The following is a 22812-nucleotide window of genomic DNA, read 5'->3' on the forward strand; positions in this document are numbered from 1 at the left end:
TCTGAGAAGCTGGAGACTTCAAATAGAGTAACAAACAAATTTGTTCATAATTTAATCTCATTGCTACTGTATATAAGAGAAACAATTGAGATCTTAATGGTGATTTTTCTTTCTTATGAGCAAGGCAAAAAATGACTGAAAACATTACTATGGTAAACAAGTGGATACTTGTGGAAACCCTTCTGAAAATCCCTACCTAGCTGGTTACCAGCATTTTGGATGCTGGTCTGCTGGTGTCACCACTGAACTAGCTGGATTATCTTGGTCGACGAGCTTTAACAGCAATATTTTGGCATGGCTATGCTGGTCCACCAGCTAGACCAGCACCAAAACAACTCTAACCAGCATAAACCAACCGTGGCCAACATATTCATGTTGGTAAAAGCAGGTATATTCAGCAGTGAAGGAAACAATTTTTATTCTGTTCAGATACAAAACTAATCTAAACTGCAACCTAGAGCTCTTAAGATTCTTGGCTAGATGATTTATTAATCAGGAGACTCGTGTGATGTGTGCTGGTATTGCTTAGTGTCAGTATAGCTTTCATTATAATGGAAGACAAAAGTGTTTTGGACAGGCATGCTTGCCAGATGTACACTAGCAGAAGCTCCAAAGAAACGGACAGACAAAAGAAGACACGTTCCTTGAGGAGATATGGGTGGAGGAGGTCACAAACTGGTCATCTCTGGAAAGAACTGGACAAGTTTCATAGATTAATAGACTCTTGAGCATTGTCTACCGGTGATAGATTGCTCACATAAGCAATCTCTCAGTGTTGTAGATGTTTTAACTGGCATTGCTTTCAAATAGAATTGTGAATATAATAGCCGCAAAATGTATTTTTTATTTATTTATTTTTTATTTTATTTTTGCATATTCGCCACATATCCATTTATTTTGCAGAGTGACTATTTGCACTAGATGTAGATAGCACCCGCCACACAGCATGGCTATCTGCCCTCAAATAGTCTGGTGAAAACCGAGAAACTTTCCCCCAAGTGTCGCTGCAATGGCAATATTGTGGAAGCCATAGTTTTAATGCAATTAACCATGGTGTTACAACAGTAATATGGTGTTAATATAGTAACCATATTTTAATTTTGTGGTTACTATACAAAATACCATGGTGATGCTATTGGTTAATGTAGTAAAACCATGTTTAATTTTTGTAAGGGAAGGTTAGGGTTAGGGGTAGGGGTAAACATGATACACATGCTGTAGTGATGCCCCTATACTGTACATTAAAATTTAATTAAAAATGCAAATAGTATCTGCCACTATTTGCAATGGGATGCAAATAGCATCTAACACTATTTGCACTTAGTTCAAAGAAGATGCTTTTTGTTTCTATTTACACTTAAGCTGTCCCAAACGACACACTATACACTATGCACTTAGAAAAAATATACTATGCACTCAGCCATAGTGTATGGATTTTCAAAGTGTAGTATCGTCCCAAATTGAACACTTAATGTTTTTTTTTTTTTTATACACGGAAGCATTCTCCGTTTAACAGCTGACGGAAGTGACGTTTCAAGTGCACGTGATGTGTTGCCGCTAGCTTTAGCGAGTTAGCCAACCTCAGTTCTACTGTTGCATCTTCAACAATGGACATTTTCACACAGCTTGGGGTGATGTTAAAGCATTCAACTCACATTTGTAAGGTGCCGAATCCACTGAAGTTTTGCAAGCTGCTACATTCTTCAGTATTTACAACTGGTTTGTCAGATCAGCAGTGCAGCCAGGTAACTTCCGCTATGTACGGCAAGCTGCGTGCGCTGAGTGCATGAAGTGTCCAACATTGCACTTAGTATTTGCCTTTACTCTTACTATTTGCCTTTTTTTTCTTGTCAGAACAGCATAAAATGCATGAAATCTGACGTCGACAGATCCAGCATCCATATATAATTTAAAATGCGATTAAAATCAGTTTTTTTTTTTAATTAGATCACTTTTCTAGTCATTTTTGTCATTCAGAACGCAACATTTATGTAGCTTCATGCAAACTGCACAATATTGTCTTCATCTGCATACGAATATGGAAAATGATCAGATTTCATCACTTGCAAAATAACAGTGCAGACAATCAATCCAAAAGATCAAATTTAAAAAATCTAATCGATTTGTTTGCAGTGTGAACAAAGCCTAAGTCATTCATACTGCAGATATTCATACTGCTATTCAACTCTCTGAAGCATCTATTGATGTTCACTTGAGTAGATGTTTGTTAAATGAAGCTGTTGAGGTCACAATGACATTCATGTTCTCAATGGCTGTGTTTTCAACCATCTTTGAGACATTTCACTCTTTACAACCCTCCTTCATAACTGTATCACAGGCAATACGAATGATCCAATAGCATAATTTTTTTGTTTAATTTCCAGAAAAGACCTTGTGGTCTCAGGTTGTTAAATGCTGCTTCTTGTGTGGCGTGTGGTGAATGCAGCTGGAGACACGGGTGCCATTAGCATTAGTTTTATGAGGCTGGCTGCTTGTAGCTCCTTTGGGGATAAAGCCGTGACCTCTTCCTGCTCTGCTTTGGAAGTGCCATAGCTTGTGGTATTGACATCAGTGTCATGTCCAATCAGTGGCTGAGAGTGGACCACGCAGAGCTGCGAGGCTGGACTTGCCAGCTTTAATTTCCAAGTCATCTCTGGTTTTGTGGGAGGGCGGGGGTTTGACTCCGGACAGCCTAACGCCTCGGTCCTAATTAATCGCCTGTATGACAGGGGTATTCCTTTAGCTGTCAACAGTAGATGCGCGTGACTCTACATGTGGCCTTCAGACCGCTGTGTAATCCTGCATTGCAGCTGACATCAGAAGCGACACCTCAAGCTGGTTTAAAAGAAAATGAAAAGCAAATGTGTCAGTGGCTTTATGCTAATAATTTCTCATGTCAATGTAATGTATGTTGTTTTCCCATTCGATTTATAAATCAGTTTCAAATCTTATCCTCCTGCATTTTCTCTCTAGATCAGCATCTTGGAAAGACAGATATTTGATTTCCTTGGATATCAGTGGGCTTCAATTCTCACAAACTTCATCCACATCATCACAGTGATTCTAGGCCTCTTTGGGACAGTACAGTTCAGACCACGATATGTCACCGGGGTGAGTTTCCACATATTTTCATGTTCCATATTCAATAGGTGCTATATTTTATTTCCCACTGCAAGTTTTGCTGTCATTTTGTAGTTTTTAACAAAAAAAAAAATCTTCTGCTTTACTTTTCTCCTAACCCTTTTGACCATGATAAGCAACAACACATTTTGACTAGTGGTGTTTCTTATCTTTTGTAAATGACTCAGTTTAATTTGTAAATGGCTTAGTTCTGATTTTTTATTTTATTTTATTAGTCACTCAACGAGTTGGTGTTTTTAAAGTGAATGACTCGGAGCGGCATTGAACAAACATGTTGATTGAACATGTTGTCATAAACTATCATATGCTGATTTGCCACGTGCATAACAATGTAAACTACAGAAAGGGGTAAGTGAACAAATCAGAATGAATCTTATGATGAAAAGATTTAAAAGATTTCAGTCACTGGGACAAATCATAATTCAGAACACTAATTTTAAAAGTTGCTTAAGGTACATCCAAACTAATCCATTTTTGTATAACAACTCAATTTTCAGTTTCCTAATGTCATCGTTTTCCAAAGTATGCAGTACGGTGGCCCAGGGGTGCACAACACAAGAAATAAAAGCTGAAAACACAATGGAAATAAACCACAGCACAGCAACATTAAGCCACAACACAACAGAAATAAGCCATAGCACAACAGAAAGGCCACAACACAATGGAAATTAACCACAACACAAAAAATAAAATTAAAAAAGCTGCAACACAACTGAAAAGACACAACACAGCGGAAACGTAAGCGTAGATCTAGCAGGAAGATCTCAGGATTCATTCATCAGGCATCACATCCAATCCCACTCCGGTCAAGCCAGCCGCGGTTCAGAATTTCACTGTCAAGCCAGCCGCGATTAAAATCTGGGTGTGCGCCTATTGCGATAATTATGGTAATTTGCGGGAGGAACAGAAAGACGTGCTTTCTGACTCCTGTTCATTGGACAGGATAGCGAATCTTACTATAATAACAAAAAAAGCATTTATTAGGTGTTTGTGAGGTGTAGGTGTTCATTAATATATTTTATTTAGCCTATGTGAAAGGTGTATGATTTTGAAGACTTTAAAAAGGGCAGGTGTATGCTTTATAACCACAGTTTACTGCATTAACATTAGATAATATTATGAATTAAACATTTCTACCAAGGATCTCTCACTTTGAATTGTAGAGTCCTGTAGAAAAATCAAATAAACTTTATATAAAAGATGAAAAGAACACTTCTTGAAAAGGACCTCCCACAATATCAAAAGCTTTAATATAAAGCATATTTACTTTATCACTTTGAACTAAGATGGATGTAGTACACAAAAACGTCAAAGAGGTCAGACACCTGTTTAAAGGTGATTTGAAAAAAAATAGAAAAAATGAAGGCCTATTTCTTGCAAGAGACCTCCCACACTGTCTGAAACCTCAGTATGAAGCATATTTACTGTCATTTTGGGGTAAAAGGTGACCAAAGTCACCAAAATGCGCAGTTATTACGATTTTTGTCAAATTCTGAAACCTGAAAAAAAGTTAATTTAAATAAGTAGAAAAAAATTAAGGCCCATTTCTTGCAAGGGACCTCCTACACTGTCTGAACCATAAATATGAAGCATGTTTACTGTTATTTTGGAGAAAAAATGCGTCCAAAGTCAATACAAGGCTTGAAGACATCAGTATTTTTCTCAAATTTAGAAACCTGTAGAAAGGTGAATTCTAATAAGTAGAAAAAATGAAGGCCCATTTCTTGCAAAGGATCACCAACACTGTCTGAACCATCAATATGAAGCATATTTACTGTAATTTTGGACTACATGTACCCTTCATATGAATCTTTATTACTGTTTCAATTTGTAGAAATGTACACATATATTTAGAGACCTGTAGAGACTAATTCTAATAAGTATAATATAATTCTAATTCTAATAAGACATATGCACTGTGTCAGTTTGGAGTAAAATGTGTTCAAAACCAAAAGAAGGCACAAATACATTGCCATTTCTCAAATTAAGTGAGATGTAGAAAGTTGAATTCAATTGAATTCAGTAAGTAGAAAAAATGCATACACATATCTTTTAAGGGTCCTCCCTCACTATCAGCACACTTCATATGAAAAAAGAAAAATATGACAAAAGGGAAGAAGAACCATTATGCCAGATGCATTCTCATGTTCCCTGGTTGTCCACTGTATGAGAGAAAGGTAAGGTTGGTAAAAAGCCAAGCTATGTCTGTACAACCTGAGCAGTTCTCTGTAAAATTCTAAACTTTTGTACGATACTTTAGGATAGCCATGCAGATTATGCTCAGTCTGACCAGGAGCAGATCACCATGGCAGTGTTCATTAAGGTGTAGGAAGAACAACAAGATTCACCTGCTGACATTGACATTGTAATCTATGGAGTGAAGGTTTGTAATAAACTGATTTCTGTTTCTTCTCTTGTGCCCTGCTTCTTCACTCTTAAAAATAAAGGTGCCAGGAAGAACCAAAAAGAATATTTCGCTGTGATGCCAGAAGAACCTTTTTTTGTTCCTCAAAGAACCTTTGAGTGATGGATTCTTTAAAGAACACATCACTGAAAGGTTCTTAGAGGAACCAGAAAAGGTTCTTCTGTGGAATCACAGCAAAACACCCTATGGTTCTTCCTGGCACCTTTATTTTTAAGAGTGTTGGTTTGATATATGTGCTCAACCTGGCTTATCCAAATACTCATTGATTGCCAATGAATTGTTCTACAAACTCCTCTTGCTTCTTGAAATGCATAAGATGTCTGAGCTTGCTGTAATGAAGATTGTATACGTAACCACGTTTGATATTGTTTTGTATTTATATTGCAAAGAGGAAATTGTGTTTGTAACACAATAGAGAACTTAACAGTTTATTAAAAAATATTTGTATTTACAGCATTGTTCAAGTTGCTACAGAACATGAACAATTGTTATTCAAATTTAGAATTTTTTATGACGAAAAAGCAAATATTGTATACACAGTAAATGATACATATAGACCAGTTGTTATGTGTGGACCTAAACTTAGTGAATGTTTTCTGCAAGAAACAAACCAAATTGTTAATACAAATAATTGTTTTTAAAATTTCATATCTGAATCTTTTATGTTTTAACCTAACATAGGTTTTGCATTAATTAAGTAATTTCATTATATTTACACACTTAAATGTAAATCTAGTGGAAAATAATGCATTCAATCTAGCCATATTAATAAGGTTGACTTTTCAGGTTTATGCAGGTAAAGTAAATAATTTATTTAGAAAAAAGTAAGTTGATTTGAAGAAAAAAATAAGTTAGACTGATGTAAAATATTTAAATTATTATGGGATGTATTAATTATATATATATATATATATATATATATATATATATATATATATATATATATATATATATACACTGTATATATATATATATATATATATATATATATATATATATTAATTATGGGATTGACTGAACTAAAAGAAGTAACGTGTGTTTGACCTATTAGTTGAAAATATATTTTTTTTGTGTGTGTGTGTGTGTGTGTTACCAGTTGAAATAATTTAATTAAGTTCAGCCAACTGTTCACCTCTATTTAGTAGAACATAAGTTGTATTATTCTTATTTGGGGTCAAACACCAAGGGTAGTGTCACATTGTGCAGAATCACATTGTTTCAGTTTGCCTTCCACTGCTACGGACATTTTACAATCTTAAATGTCATATTTTTTCATATGCTATGGGATTTGGATGTTTTTTTTCACATACTCTTTATTGCCAATGTGTTAAGGCCCCATGGCTTTATTATTTAAGCTTGTGTGTGTGTTCTTGTGTGGGGGGCATAAGTGCATTTGTATTTACTGTATATATGTTTTTCCCCTTATTGTACTTTAGATTTTGATATTATATTACTTATTAAAATCATTATTTGAACATGGAAGTCAAACTTTTTTAATTTCACTAGTAAATGTGTTAAAAGAAAATGTATTACATAAATATGGTCTTGCTAGGGTGTATTTTACACAATACAAATATAAAACTGCATCTTTGATAAACATGTATAATGTAGATGTATTAGGTTCCTTGAACCTTCAGAGATGTTAATCAACTCCAGAGCATTGCCTTGCGTTTACTTGATAATTTCACTGAAAATAAAAATCTGCTTACTGAAGTATGCATTTTCTGCACCACATAGTGCCACCCAACAGAATTGCAAAAAAAAAAAAAAAAAAAAAAAAAACCTTTAAAACAGCATTCTGAATATGACGCTGTCTGCTTTTGGTTGAACAAATAGTTTTCTACTTATTTAAATCAGGTCACGGAAACGCAGAAGGAAAAGGGCAAATAGAGCCAGCGTTCTCATCAGAGTAAGACATCACGCAAATCGACCCCCTCTACCCAGTATTCTACTGGCAAATGTTCAGTCTCTGGACAACAAGCTTTGCGAGCTGAGAGCACGGATCTCTTTCCAACGAGAGATGAGGGACTGCTGCATTATCTGCCTTAGAGAAACTTGGATGTCTGTGGAGATTCCAGATTCAGCCATCGAACCAGCAGCGTTCTCTGTGCACCGAGCGGACAGAGTGAAAGACCTCTCAGGTAAAAGCAGGGGTGGTGGTGTATGTTTTATGATCAACAAATCATGGTGTGATCAGAGGAACGTACATTCTATCAAGTCTTTCTGCTCTCCTGATCTGGAATTTCTCATGCTTCTGTGTCGACCATTCTGGCTACCGAGGGAATTCACAGCAGTCATTATCACTGCTGTGTACATCCCACCACAAGCTGACATGGACCGGGCACTCAAGGAACTGTATGGGAATATAAGTGAGCAGGAAACCATGCACCCTGAGGCCGTGTTCACTGTGACCGGGGACTTTAACAAAGCCAGTTTCAAATCAATCGCACTGAAATACCACCAACATATCAGTTTCAACAAACGAGGGGACTGGGTTTTGGACCATTGCTACTCTCCCTTCCGGGATGGCTACAAATCCCTCCCCCGCCACCATTTGGCAAATCAGACCACTCTTCCATTCTCCTTCTGCCCGCTTACAGGCAGAAACTTAAACAGGAAGCACCCACCCTCAGAATGACCCAGTGCTGGTCGGGCCAATCAGATTCTACTCTACAAGACTGTTTTGATCACGCGGACTGGGAGATGTTCCGATCCGCCTCTGATGACAACATCAAGGTTTACGCTGATAGCGTAACGTGTTTCATCAGAACGTGCGTAGAGGACGTCGTTCCAACCAAAACAATATGGATCTACCCTAACCAGAAACCATGGGTTAATAATGATATTCGCGCGGCACTTAATGCGCAGACCTCCGCTTTTAATTCCGGGAATGCGGAGGAGCATAAAAAGCCAGTTATGCCCTCCGCAAAACTATCAGAGCAGCAAAACGCCAGTACAGGGACAAGATTGAAGGACAGTTCAACACTACCGACTCTAGAAGCATGTGGCTGGGCATTAATATCATCACAGACTACAAATGTAATAAAAACTCCGCTGTGAAAACCGCTGCCTCTCTCCCGGATGAGCTAAATACTTTTTATGCTCGTTTCGAGGGAAATAACACCGCCCTCAGGGAGAGAGCTCTCATGGCCGAAGCTACAGAGGTTAGGTCACTCTCTGTCTCTGTTGCGGATGTAACCCGATCCTTCCGACGGGTGAATATCCGTAAAGCCGCGGGTCCAGACGGCATTCCGGGCCGTGTCATCAGAGTGTGCGCGAACCAACTGGCTGGTGTTTTTACTGACATTTTCAACCTTTCCCTCTCCTTCTCTGTAGTCCCCACATGCTTCAAAACGTCCACCATTGTGCCTGTACCAAAGCAATCCAAAAATCACTTGCTTAAATGACTGGCGTCCTGTTGCTCTGACCCCCATCAGCAAATGCTTTGAGAGGCTAATCAGAGATTACATCTGCTCTGTGCTGCCTGCCTCACTGGACCCATTGCAGTTTGCATACTGCAACAACCGCTCCACTGATGATGCCATTGCATCTACACTACACACTGCTCTCACCCACCTGGAAAAAAGGAACACTTATGTGAGAATGCTGTTTGTAGACTACAGCTCAGCATTCAACACCATAATGCCCTCCAAGCTTGATGAGAAACTCCGGGCTCTGAAACAGCTTGCTGTGCAGCTGGATCCTGGACTTCCTGTCAAGCAGACGCCAGGTGGTTAGAATGGGCAGCAACATCTCCTCATCACTGACCCTCAACACTGGAGCCTCGCAGGGCTGTGTTCTCAGCCCACTCCTGTATTCCCTATACACACATGACTGTGTGGCAACACACAGCTCCAATGCCATCATTAAGTTTGCTGATGATACGACGGTGGTAGGTCTGATCACTGACAATGATGAAACAGCCTACAGAGAGGAGGTGCACACTCTGACACGCTGGTGTCAGGAGCACAACCTCTCCCTCAACGTCAGCAAGACCAAGGAGCTTGTGGTGGACTTCAGGAGAAAAGACAGAGAACACAGCCCCATCACCATCAATGGAGCACCGGTGGAGAGAGTCAGCAGCTTCAAGTTCCTTGGTGTCCACATCACAGAGGAACTCAGATGGTCCATCCACACTGAGGCTGTTGTGAAGAAGGCTCATCAGTGCCTCTTCTTCCTGAGACGGCTGAGGAAGTTTGGAATGAACCATCACATCCACACACGGTTGTACACCAGCACTGTAGAGAGCATCCTGACTGGCTGCATCATTGCCTGGTACAGCAATAGCACCGCCCACAACCGCAAAGCCCTGCAAAGGGTGGTGCGAACTGCCAGACACATCATTGGAGGTGAGCTTTCCTCCCTCCAGGATATATATACCAGGCGGTATATGAAAAAAGCTCAGAGGATCATCAGAGACTCCAGCCACCCGAGCCATGGGCTGCTCTCACTGCTACCATCAGGCAGGCAGTATCGCAGCATCAGGACCCGCACCAGCTGAATTCATGACAGCTTCTTCCCCCAAGCAATCAGACTTTTGAACTCTTGATCTCTCATGATTAACATACATCAGCACTGCACTTTATTAATATTATTATCTCACACCGGACTGTCATAAATTATATTCTCTCTTAACAACACACTGGCAACTGACTATCAACCAACAGACTGAATGTCAATACAGTACAAGACAACCTATTGTATATTTTATATACTATTTTTATTGTATGTGTATTCTATATTATGTGTATGTGTGTTCTATATTGTGTGTATTGTATACTGTACATTGTATATTATTATTGTGTTGTTTAATTATGTGTATATTAGATATGTAAATTGTGTTGTGTAAATCTGATGTTTATTGTAAATTGGTATATGTCTTATCACTGTCATGACTGATATGTTGCTCGGAACTGCACCCAAGACTTTCACCCACTGTTGCACTTGTGCATATGGTTGTGTTACAATAAAAGTGATTTGATTTTGATATACCCCAAAATGACAGTAAATATGCTTTATATTTAGGTTTCAGAAAGTGTGATGGGCCTTCATATTTTTCGACATTTTTTAAATCGCCTTTATACAGGTATCTGACCTCTTTGACGTTTTTGTTGATTACATCCGTCTTAGTCCAAAGTGATAAAGTAAATAGGCTTTTTATTAAGGCTTTTGATAGTGTGGGATGTCCTTTGCAAGTATCCTTCCTACCTACCTATCTATCTATCTATCTATCTATCTATCTATCTACCAATCTTTTATATAAAGATGATTTGATTTTTCTACAGGACTCTACAATTCATAGTTTATTACAAGGCACAGTTGTGCTCAAAAATTTGCATACCCTGGAAGAAATTGTGAAATTTTGGCATTGATTTTAAAAATATGACTGAATCTTTTATTTAAGGACAGTGAACATTTGAATCCATTTATTATCACATAGTTATTTGGCTCCTTTTTAAATCATAATGATAACAGAAATCACCCAAATGGCCCTGATAAAAAGTTTACATACCCTTGAATGTTTGGCCTTGTTACAGACACACAAGGAGACACACACAGGTTTAAATGGCAATTAAAGGTTAATTTCCCACACCTGTGGCTTTTTAAATTGCAATTAGTGTCTGTGTATAAGTAGTCAATGAGTTTGTTAGCTCTCACGTGGATGCACTGAGCAGGCTAGATACTGAGCCATGGGGAGCAGAAAAGAACTGTCAAAAGACCTGCATAACAAGGTAATGGAACTTTATAAAGATGGAAAAGGATATAAAAATATATCCAAAGCCTTGAAAATGCCAGTCAGTACAGTTCAGTCACTTATTAAGAAGTGGAAAATTCGGGGATCTCTTGATACCAAGACAAGGTCAGGTTGACCAAGAAAGATTTCAGCCACAACTGCCAGAAGAATTGTTCGGGATTAAAAGAAAAACCCACAGGTAACCTCAGGAGAAATACAGGCTGCTCTGGAAAAAAGATGGTGTGGTTGTTTCAAGGAGCACAATTTGACGATACTTGAACAAAAATGAGCTGCATCGTCGAGCTACCAGAAAGAAGCCTTTACTGCACCAATGCCACAAAATTATATAAAACAGAGAGAGTCTTTTTCTACCATTCCCTCTGTGAAATCGGCTGGTGGTGAAATATTTACCTCAGCCATTGATATTAATAATGCTTTTAAATAATTCTATCTTGATCTCTATAGTTCCATGTCTTCATCTACTGATGAGGATATTAGAAACTTTGTGGAACCATTAGAACTTCCTAAACTGACGGCTGAGCAAAATAATTCTCTTGATTCTGAGATAACCTTGGAGGAGCTTGATGAGTTAATTAAGGCCTTGCCTACAGGCAAGGCTCTGGGGTTTTTTAGATCTTATGCAAAAGAATTGGCTCCACTTTTGCTAGAAGTTTATACAGAATCATTAAAGAATGGAAAACTTCCACCAACCATGACGCAAGCCCGGATCAGTCTGATTCATTAAAAAAGGACAAAGATCCAAGTGAGTGTAAGAGTTACCATCCAATTTCCCTGATCCAGCTAGACATTAAATTTTTTTCCAAAATTCTGGCTATGACAATTATTATACATATAGATCAGGTGGGGTTTATTTGGGGCCGTAGCTCTTCTGATAACATTAGGCATTTCATCAATATCATGTGGTCAGTGGTGAATGATCAGTCTCCGGTCGCTGCCATCTCACTTGACGCTGAAAAGGCATTTGATATGGTAGAATGGGATTATCTTTTTAATATTTTGGAAATGTATGGGTTCGGGAATACTTCTATTGGTTGGATTAAGTTACTTTATAGACACCCGGTAGCAGCGGTACAAACGAATAGATTAATTTCAGATTATTTTACTCTGGATCGGGGCATCCGGCAGCGTTGCCCTCTTTCCCCATTATTGTTCTGCCTTGCCCTGGAACCGTTAGCAGCCACGATAAGAAAGGAGGATGATTTTCCAGGGGTGGTGGTGAAAGGTGTGGCGCATAAGCTTTTGCTTTATGCAGATGGTAGTTTATTATTCGTTTCTGACCCTACTAGATCTATGCCTTGTCTCCACAGAATTATTAATTCCTTTTCTAAGTTCTCGGGATACAGAGTTAATTGGTCTTAATCCGAAGCTTTGGCTCTGATAACGTACTGCCCTGTAACGGCTTTTCAGCCGGGTGCCTTCCAGTGGCCCAAACAGGGCATTAAGTGTTTGGGTATTTTATTCCCAGAAAAGTTGTGTGATTTAGTTAGAGTTCATTTTGAGCCTTTAATAGAAAGGTTTTCGAGCAATGTGGCCAGGTGGGCTTCATTAGATTCATCTATGATTGGGAAGGTTAATGTTGTTGTAAAATGAATTGTATTCCAAAATTCAACTACCTGCTACAGTCTCTCCCTATAGATGTCCCCCTCTCTTATTTCAAGCAATTTGATAGCATAGCGAAGTCCTTCATTTGGAATGGTAAATGTCCCAGATTACATTTCAGTAAGTTGCATAGGCCGATTGACAAAGGTGGGCTAGGCCTACCCATGATTTTGTTTTATTATTATGCATTCGGTCTCAGACATTTGGCTCATTGGTCGCTTCCACCTGAGAGACCCCTCCCTGGTTCTGTATTGAACAGGAAGTTCTTGCCCCTATTTCGCCATTGCAAAGCCTTTCTATCAAACTAATTGGAGAAGTTAAGTTACACCCCGTTATCTCGCATTTGCACTCGGTATGGACAAAAGTGTCCAGAGTGTTTTATTCGGATTTATTTAAATGTTGCCTCGAGCATATGGCTGAACCCAAAATTATGTATTAATAAGTCCCCTTTCTGCTGGTCAGAGTGGATTGTGAGGAAACTCGGTGACCTATATGAGAGTGGAGTGTTGAGATCCTTTGAAAATTTGGTTCAACATTTTGGGATTCCCAGATCTAATTTCTTTAGGTATTTACAGCAGAGGCACCTGCTCTGTACTATTTTTAGGAGTAGCATACACCCCCCTAAAGCGGCAGATACTCTGGGCATGGTGATTACTGCTTTTGGAAAAGGTCATGAGGCATCAGTGTATTACTCCCTGCTAATTCAGAGTCTGGGGGATGGAGCTTTAACTTCTGTCAAGATATTATGGGAAAAAGATTTAAACTTGGTATTGGAGGAGGGAGTGTGGGCTAGGATTCTAAAAAACGTCAAGTCTGTATCTAGAGATGCAAGAGTGTGCCTTATGCAATTTAAGATTTTACATCAATTCTATTGGACACCCTCTAGATTGTATAGGCTTGGTCTTAAGGACACACCCACCTGCTGGTGATGCCAATCAGAAGATGGAGGCACAACCCGTGTTTTTTGGTGGTGTGTTAAGATCCAGGATTTTTGGTTGAAGGTTCAGAGTTTTATGTGTGACGTATTGGGCACTCAGATTTCATTTTGCCCCAGACTCTGTATTTTAGGTGATGGGGCGGTCATCAATATAGGGGATAAACACATTAAAAATTGGGTCCTAACCAGTGTTATGATCGGCAGACAAATTGTTTTAAGGGGATGAAAGTCGGCTGGAGCGCCCTCATTTCAAGAGTGGTGCACAGAGATGGGGAGGGTGGCGGCTTTCGAGGAAGTGTCATGTAGAAGGCTGAGGATCTGGGATTCATTTGATGGGAAATGGGGCAGCTATTTGGCATTTTTGGAGGGCTCTCGGGTAGGGGAAGTGGAGAGAGAAGCATAATTTTAAATGTGTGTGATTATTTTATTTTATTTTATTTATTTATTTATTGTGTGAGTGTTAGGGTGGGGTTGGGGATTTGGGAGGGGGAGGGGTAATAGCGGGGGTTAAATGTTGATTCTGTGTATATATGTTTTACTTTTCTTTGTTATCTGTATGAATCAATAAAAAAATTTTAATCAGGAAAAAACATTTAATGCAGTAAATTGTGGTTATAAAGCATACACCTGCCTTTTTCAAAAGTCTTCAAAAGCATACACCTTTCACATAGGCTAAATAAAATATATTAATGAACACCAACACCTCACAAACACCTAATAAACGCTTTTTTGTTTTTGTTTTGTTATTATAGTAAGATTCGCTATCCTATCCAGTGAACAGGAGTCAGAAGGCATGTCTTTCTGTTACTCCCGCAAATTACCGTAATTATCGCAATAGGCACACACCAAGATTTTAATCGCGGCTGGCTTGACAGTGAAATTCTGAACCGTGGCTGGCTTGACCGGAGTCCAATCACAATACAGCCTCCTCTTCATAAGCCTTCCAGGTACCCCTCATTGTTCGCATACTTCCGTGTTTTCACTCAAGCGCATGTGAGTGAAACACACATCATGTTACACACTATGCCTCACATCTCCAAGCAACAGATGCTTCAGGTTGGATGTTCACTCACCTTGATGTTCACGTTCTTCACCAGCCATCACACTCATCACCAGGCTGCCTCCATCAGGAAAAAACACTAAGTTCTCAATTTATTCTTCTTTTGGGAAACAATCTCCAATGCAAATAGCTGGTGGTAGATGAGGTTTTAGGTTTTCTGCTTCCAATGTTCTCAATCCTTTGTTCATCTTAAGCTTTATAATGCATCAATATCGCTTCAAGCGGCAATATTCATTTCACTAGAGCATTCGGATCTCACAGAACATGTTAGGTGATTGTGCGTTTCGCAGCACGGCGGCCATGCCACTTGGGCACCCGAGCGCGGGTGCACATTTCTCAAAATGTTACTACAGCATTTGCATGCCTGAGCATTCTCCTGTTGGGGAAGAAGGTTCCAAAATGTATGCATGTCCTTTCGCACAAGTACTTCAATGCACAATGCACACAGATGATGCTTCTTGCATTGTGTATTCATTCCTATCGCAGGTCAAATCACACTGTTTTCTTTTCTCATATATCCACATCCACGTTTCCTAAAGGGAAAGCATCATCATTGCTATGTGTCTTCTGACACCTAGCGGCAGGCACTGCTCATAACATTTCTGTATTTAATTAACCTTAAAAAAAATTCTACCCATTTTCATGGTCGAAACCAAACGTGGGTCTCTCATTTTATTTGTCCAACAAAACAAAAGTCAGTAGTACAGTAAGTACACTGTTGTAAAAACCCATGCACAAATATCATTCGCCCTTGTTTATCTTTCGTCAAAGGGTATTGCACAACAACGTATCCTTATCGTAGGGCCCTCACATTATGATGTTCATCCTTTGGCAGAGATCTTAAACAAAGGCCGTCCTTGTCGAAGGACTCATAATCAAACATTATCTATCTTTCGGAAAAGGGTATTGCGCAACAATGTTGGCCTTATCTTAGGGCCCTCACATTACATTGTTATTCTTTGGCAGGAATATTGCACTAATAACGTTCGCCCTTGTTTATCTTTCGGCAAAGGGTATTGCACAACAATGTCACCCTTGTTGTAGGGCCCTCACATTACGGTGTTCATCCTTTAGCAGAGATCTTGCACAAACAACGGCCATCCACGTTGGAGGACTCATACTCAAACGTTACCTATCTTCAGCAAAGGGTATTGCACAACAACGTTGCCCTTATTGTTAGGCCCACACATTATGTTGTTATCCTTTGGCTAGGATATTGCACAAATAACGTCTGCCCTTGTTTATATTTCAGCAAAGGGTATTGCACAACAACATTGCCCTTATCGTAGGGCCCACACATTACATTGTTCATCCTTTGGCAAAGATATTGCACAAACAATGGCTCTCCTCGTCGGCGGGCTCATATCAAATGTTAATCATCTTCAGCAATGGGTATTGTGCATCAATGTTGCCCTTATCTTAGGGCTCAAATGCCATTGTTTGACCTGGTTATTGTCCTGAGTCTAATCATTTGGTTTTGTATTTTCTTTTGGGGGCTTAGGTTAAATTAGGTTCAGTTCATTTTGGGGGTTAGCTCCACTCCCCTGCCGTCATCGCCTCCGGCAGGATCTGACGGTTCAAGCATTATCAAAGTGCTGAACCGTAGGACAGGGCTTCCACCAAATGATATAAGTAGCTTTTCATTCATATTATTTCAATAATCTTGAGTCTTTCTGATAGAAATGTAAGCGTAGTTCTAGCAGGAAGACCTCAGGGTTCATTCATCAGGCGTCACATCCAATCACAATACAGCCTCCGCTTCATAAGCTTGCCAGGTGCCTCTCATTGTTTGCATACTTCTGTGTTTTCACACCCCATCCCACCCCATATCAACCAGTTTAGGTACCTTCCTGGGCAGGCTAAGCTCCGCTCCCCTGCCATCATTGCCTCTGGCAGGATCTGATGGTTCAAGCAACATCGGAGTGCTGAACCGCAGGACGGGGCTTGTGCCAAATGATATAAGTAGCTTTTCATTCATATTATTTCAATAATCTCAAGTCTTTCTGATAGAAATAAACCACAACACAATGAAAATTAGCCACAACACAATGGAAAAGCCACAACATAACATAAATGAGCCACAACACCAAGGATAAAAGCCAAAACAGATAAAAGCAACAGCACCATGGAAATACATCACAAGACAACAAAAAAGCCACAGCACAACAATATTAAGTCACAACACAACAGAAATAAGTTGCAACACAATGGAAATCAGCCGCAACACAACAGTAAAGCTACAGCACAACGGAAATAAGCCACAGCACAACTAAATTAAGCCACAACGCAACAAAAATATGCCATAACACAATAGAAAAGCCATAACACAAAGGAAATAAACCACAACAAAGCTACAAGACAATGGAATAAGCTACAACACAATGGAAAAAAGCCACAATACACCAAAACATTAGCAACAACACAACAGAAAAGCCACAGCACAACAATATTATGCCACAACGCAACAGAAATAAGCCAAAACACAACAAAATGTAGCCACAACACAAAAAAAATTAAGCCACAACATAACAAAAATATGCCGCAACACAACAAAATTTAGCCACAACATAACAGAATTAAGCCACAACATAACAGAATTAATATCGGACAAAATCATAATCTTGCCTGCACTGAGTCAGAGCTGCCACACAAATTAAATGCAGTGTTTAAAAGAAGCAGATCACATTTTTAGTGTTATGCATCTCCCTTTGGAATAAACAATGCTCAATTTCTCAGTCTAGCAGCAATGACCAGAGAGAGAGAGAGAGAGAGAGAGAGAGAGAGAGAGAGAGAGAGAGAGAGAGAGAGAGAGAGAGAGAGAAATATCTCCTACGGAGATAAATTGCTCACATTTGAACATTACTCTTGCTTATATCCGTTTTGGGGATGCTGTCAGGCCAGATAAATTTTTATTCTAATTCAACTTGGCATGTTCCAATGGCTGGCAAAGGGCCAAATGAGGTTCCACTACATGCCTGCATCTTCTCTTAATGTCCTGACAACATGTCAGATTTCAAGATTGTAAAATTCTTCCTTGCGCTACACCAGTCTCAACGGTCTGGTGAGCTCAGTGTGCTAACACAACTGTACGTTCACAACCTCCTCCCTCTGGATCCACTCAGAATGTGTGTTAGAGATATCAAGCTGGATTATGAAGCTTAATTGAAGTCAATGGCTCTGTCTAGACCCCCTTCCACCCCCAGACGCGGAGGAGTTTCCTTGTTATTCAACAGTGCGTGGAAAGCTGTAGATATGTCAACCACGCCGCTCTAGTTGGAATACAGGCATGATGTGTTGATCTTTGCCCCCCAGCCCGAGGCATGCATATAAAACTGCATATCTGTAAATAAAGCACAGCTGCCTCATTACTGACACTGCCGTGGTCAGTCTCCACTCTTGTTCAAGGTCAGCCTTAATAAATGGCTGCCCAACTTAGTCTGAGATTGTATCTACTTGACTACAGATCAGACAACAAATAATTCAATAAGGCAGAGTGACTCAATTGTGAGAGGCGAATCACAGACGAATGGCGTTTTCACATAGAAAGCAACGTGAATGATCACCACTAACACATTCACGCCTACACAACAGGTGCTGCTAATAGACATGCAATTTTACCTTGGTATGGTAGGTGGCGCAAAGCACCTTTCTGCTGGTCTGCCCTCTGCCCAGGGTTTGAAATTAACACCCGCCAACCTGCCAAATGCGGGTAAAAATCTGCAGTGGCGGGTAACTCCGTCACTCTTACCAGTCACTTTGGCGGGTGACCTTTTCAGAGTTTTTCCTGCATTAAAAATTCTATGAATGTCAGGCAACTCTGAGCTGCTGGCGAAGCAAATTTAATGGTATTTATGCCTCTCATAACTTATGCATATGTGCAGGCAAATGAAGCATGCTTTCGCGCAAACAGCCGCAGCGCACATTATGCTAGCTGTCCACTGACGCGTTGTGAGTGTAGTGAAGCGAGCATTTTCAATTAATTCCAATGGGAGCCAAGTGCATTGCTCTCGAGGTGGATTCTCATTTTAATAAATTGAAAACAGTGGACACACACCAGTGGACATGTACAGTCAGCTTGCTCCAGAGCAAAACTTGCATTCAGTCGGGCTTTACTCGATATCTGGGTGGGCGGAGGAGACCATAAAACTTATGTGACCCATTTGAATTCTACAGAGAACATTCTAATATAAGCTCTGTACGGAGGAAATCAAACCCCTTCAAATTGCTAGACATCCCCTTCATTATAAACACACTGACGAGGTAAAGAGGAAACAAATAACACACATGATCAGTATTTAAAATACACATCATCATCCTTACTAAAATGTTTTGGTATTTGGTAGTTTTTTTTTTTTTTTTTTTCTGCACTAACTGGTAACTTGTATAGATTCACATTTAATCTATCAGAGTGAGTCTAGTAGACTTTATTTTTATTATGACTGTAAAAGTTGCAGTTAAAGGTTTCTAAATGTGTTTAGGCTATTAGTATTTTTTATTTTTATTTTTTATAACAAATATTATTGCTAATTTTTTAGAAAAGTCTATCAGCATTAACCTATCAACATTAACCTAACCACAGTAACGAAGAGCCATCCATGGTCTTACCTTGTGGCAATATCCTTATCATTACAAATGCCACTGTTAAACAAGGGTAGAACAATGGTAAACTTTCATACAGTGAAAGACATGTACATGTATGTATAGGCTCATGTACTGTACATGTATAGGCAAGTACAATTTAGAATGCAGGGATTTAAACTTCCATTATGGACCAATTATTGACAGATTTTCCTCCTGTTCTAACTGTCCATGACATAGATATTCTAAAGGTGATTTAAATCAGGCTTATGTCCTGCTAAACTAATATCATTCTTTTTCAAATAATGTCCAAACAAATGCATGCAGTTACAGTCTCCAGTTACCTTTATCACTTTTTGCGAGGCAGAGGATTTTGTCTAGTGAAAATGCTGAGTGGCTAGTGAGCTTGGAAACTACTAGCCACAGTGGCAGGTGAGCCAAAAAAGTTAATTTCAAACCTTGCCTCTGCCCATCATGGATGAGAAGCAGCAAACTAACAGTTCTCTAGCAAGCAGATAAAGAAAAATAAAATGGATTTCTCTACAAACTGCAGCAGTGATGTTTGTTGTTGATTTGCTCAATGAGAAAGAAAACATTTGAGACACTTTTAGAAACTCTTTAAGTTCTCCTGCAGGACAAGTTGACTTGCAGTATTATCATGTATACAAAGTCTGGGAGGTGATTTGAAAGAATTGAGTGTAAAAAATAATTTTAACGGTTAAAATATAATTTGGAAGTGATAATATGCCACTGCCAATATACTTGTGTTAAGTACATTTGTTTAAAATCACTGCGTAATGCACACTCACAATGACTGTTAAAACAAATGTTTAATTGTATTTTACTGCCAGGAACATCTATTTGTGTTATACATTTGTTCAAAACCCTTACAATGTGAAAAGTTTAATGCTTAAATTGTCTATACAATCCACTCAATAAAACTTAAATGTTCTAACAAACAAATAAAAAATCCTAACCAACAAAACCCATCTACAGTCTGACCCGTTATTAGATACTTTAAAACTTAATTGCTGTCAATGACTGTAAATGATAGCACAGCAAAAACAATTACATAATTTTGTGGAGACACCACATTTTTGGTATACAAGGCATTTTGATGCAAAACCATTTATACAGAGTGCAGATAGTCACAGCAATAGTATTATAAATATTTGGCGAAGGAAATTGTTTAAAGATTAAAGATGTTTATTAAAAAAGCGATACAAAGGCAAAGATGCTGTAATATTTATTATGTTAGATTTATTATATTTGATTAAAATAAAATACACATCCAAAGTGAAAAGCAAAAAAAATAAAAAATAAAAAATACAAATAAAAAAATAAATAAAATAAAATGCTGGTCAACCAGCATTAACTAGCATAAACAAGATTCTTAACTAGCTTAACCAGCAATAATTCTTTGGTCAACCAGCTTCACCAGAAGACCATTCTGGTTGACCATCATTTTTTGATGGTAAACAGCATTGATATCCTGGTTCACCAGCTAGACCAACATTAAACCTGCATGAAAATTCATGCAAGACTAAGCTGGTCTCTTCAGCTGGGTTAAGTAAGATGTAGAAATATGTGGAACCAAATTGTAGAGTCTTTGTAAAGCCTCATTTTCATCAAAGCTAAGTTCATATTGATCGATCTATTTGCGGTACTTTTCAAGAGCTACTCAAAATGCATGTCGTTGACTGCTCATTTTCAAGCACCAAAGGCCGTGATTTTCTGCTCAACTCTCTTCAAGTAATTCAAATTGATTTAGCATTTCCCCTTGCTCAGTATTTCATTTGTACTCACCTGTCTCACTTTTAATTAGATCAGATAAATGTTATTTTATCTAAAGATCACTGCCTGCCTAACAAACCTCAGAGTTCTCATGCCGCGCTACCTCACATTTTAATCAGCAAAAACATTCTATGAGCTGGTAATGCTTGTCAACAAATACAGCATCCTGCGCCTTTCAAAAAATTTGTTTAAAGTAATGTTGGTTCGCTTCGTTCCCTAATGATGCAAAACAGAATAAGACCTGTGTCTATTTAACCAAAATTTGCTTCATTTTCAGCTAAACCCCCGTGCCACCTGCGATTTTGCTGGGGAAACTGTCTCATTGTTTTTTAATCACATCCCGCTATTTCGATAAGCATCGAAACAGGGAGCGAGCCACCCTCGCTAACTCCCACACAGGGTTCCTGTTTCCGTGGAGAAACACAATCTCTCCTCTCTGCTTCTTTGGCAGATCTGTGAAGGCAGAATGTTTTAAGGAACACACATCGGAGAATTAATTGCAGAGAAAATCTCCCACTTTTGTGTTTGCAGGACAATTAATTACTCATATGCAAATGTGTTTTTGGTTTGTTGGTTATTGTGGGTCTGAGGTTGAGATAGCTCGCTCAAATACCCACTTTCTGTCTTTCTCTCTTTCACAGTATGCAGTCTGGTTGGTGCTCTGGGTTGCCTGGAACGTCTTCATCATCTGTTTCTATTTGGAAGTGGGTGACCTTTCAAAGGTAATGGCTGATTTCGTACTTGTTTTGCAGTGGATAATCCCTCATAATGAGTATCATTGTTTTTTTTGTTTTTTTTTTTTTTTGCGTTTTGAGTCACAACTCTGTAAGAATGTTATTTTGGTTGTTTAAAAGTGGCTTTTTAATATATGTCACAGATTGTCAGATGTAATTGAGGCATAAGTAGTGAGGTTGGGAAAGACTTTATTGGTCTTTTTGTCAGTGATGCAAGGTCACAACTGGGTCTGAGATTCTAATTAGAATTGGCAGAAGTGCTTGGACAGAGAGTTTAAGCTATGGACTTGCTATATGTGCCAGTCAAATTTTAATACTGGGGTTAGGGGTTTGATCAAATCTTTTAACCTAAATATGAACAATAATAACATTGATGCTTTCCTTAGAAATCAACATTTACAATGGAACAATAACTGACCTTAGTCAGGGTAGTACCCTGTATGTCCATTCTTTACAGCCTTGTTTTTGCTCAAATTAAATATGGTGTCAACTACATATTAGAAACGCCCTTGCAACAACCCACAACACCAGCGGCGAGTTTTGCCCAGGCAAGCACCATGCATATATTATTCAGTATGTACAAATATACAAATCTAGTTCTTTTAACTAGATGCAGATTTGTGAAAGTAATTTCTTCTTCTTCCCTCTATTTTCCCTGTCTTTGCCTCTTTCATTTCAACTAATAATTTATTTAATAATCCATCATTTGCTCATGTGTGTCAAAAAAATGTGCAAATATGTAATTAAAATGTCAAAAATTGCACCCAATTAAATGGCAAACCAGACATG

At 38.8% G+C, this 22812-nt stretch overlaps 1 protein-coding gene across 1 annotated transcript in view; it reads left to right on the forward strand.

Annotated features, from left to right (window-relative positions):
• LOC127416076 (sodium/potassium-transporting ATPase subunit beta-1-interacting protein 2-like) overlaps positions 1-22812 on the forward strand; it is a 271196-nt gene that overhangs the window by 105651 nt on the left and 142733 nt on the right. Inside the window, exons 2-3 of the mRNA XM_051655196.1 lie at positions 2974-3111; positions 21931-22011. Coding sequence (XP_051511156.1) covers positions 2974-3111; positions 21931-22011 — 219 coding nt within the window. The remainder of the gene's footprint in view (positions 1-2973; positions 3112-21930; positions 22012-22812) is intronic.

The sequence above is a fragment of the Myxocyprinus asiaticus genome, chromosome 25, assembly GCF_019703515.2.
Source record: "Myxocyprinus asiaticus isolate MX2 ecotype Aquarium Trade chromosome 25, UBuf_Myxa_2, whole genome shotgun sequence".
NCBI lineage: Eukaryota > Metazoa > Chordata > Actinopteri > Cypriniformes > Catostomidae > Myxocyprinus > Myxocyprinus asiaticus.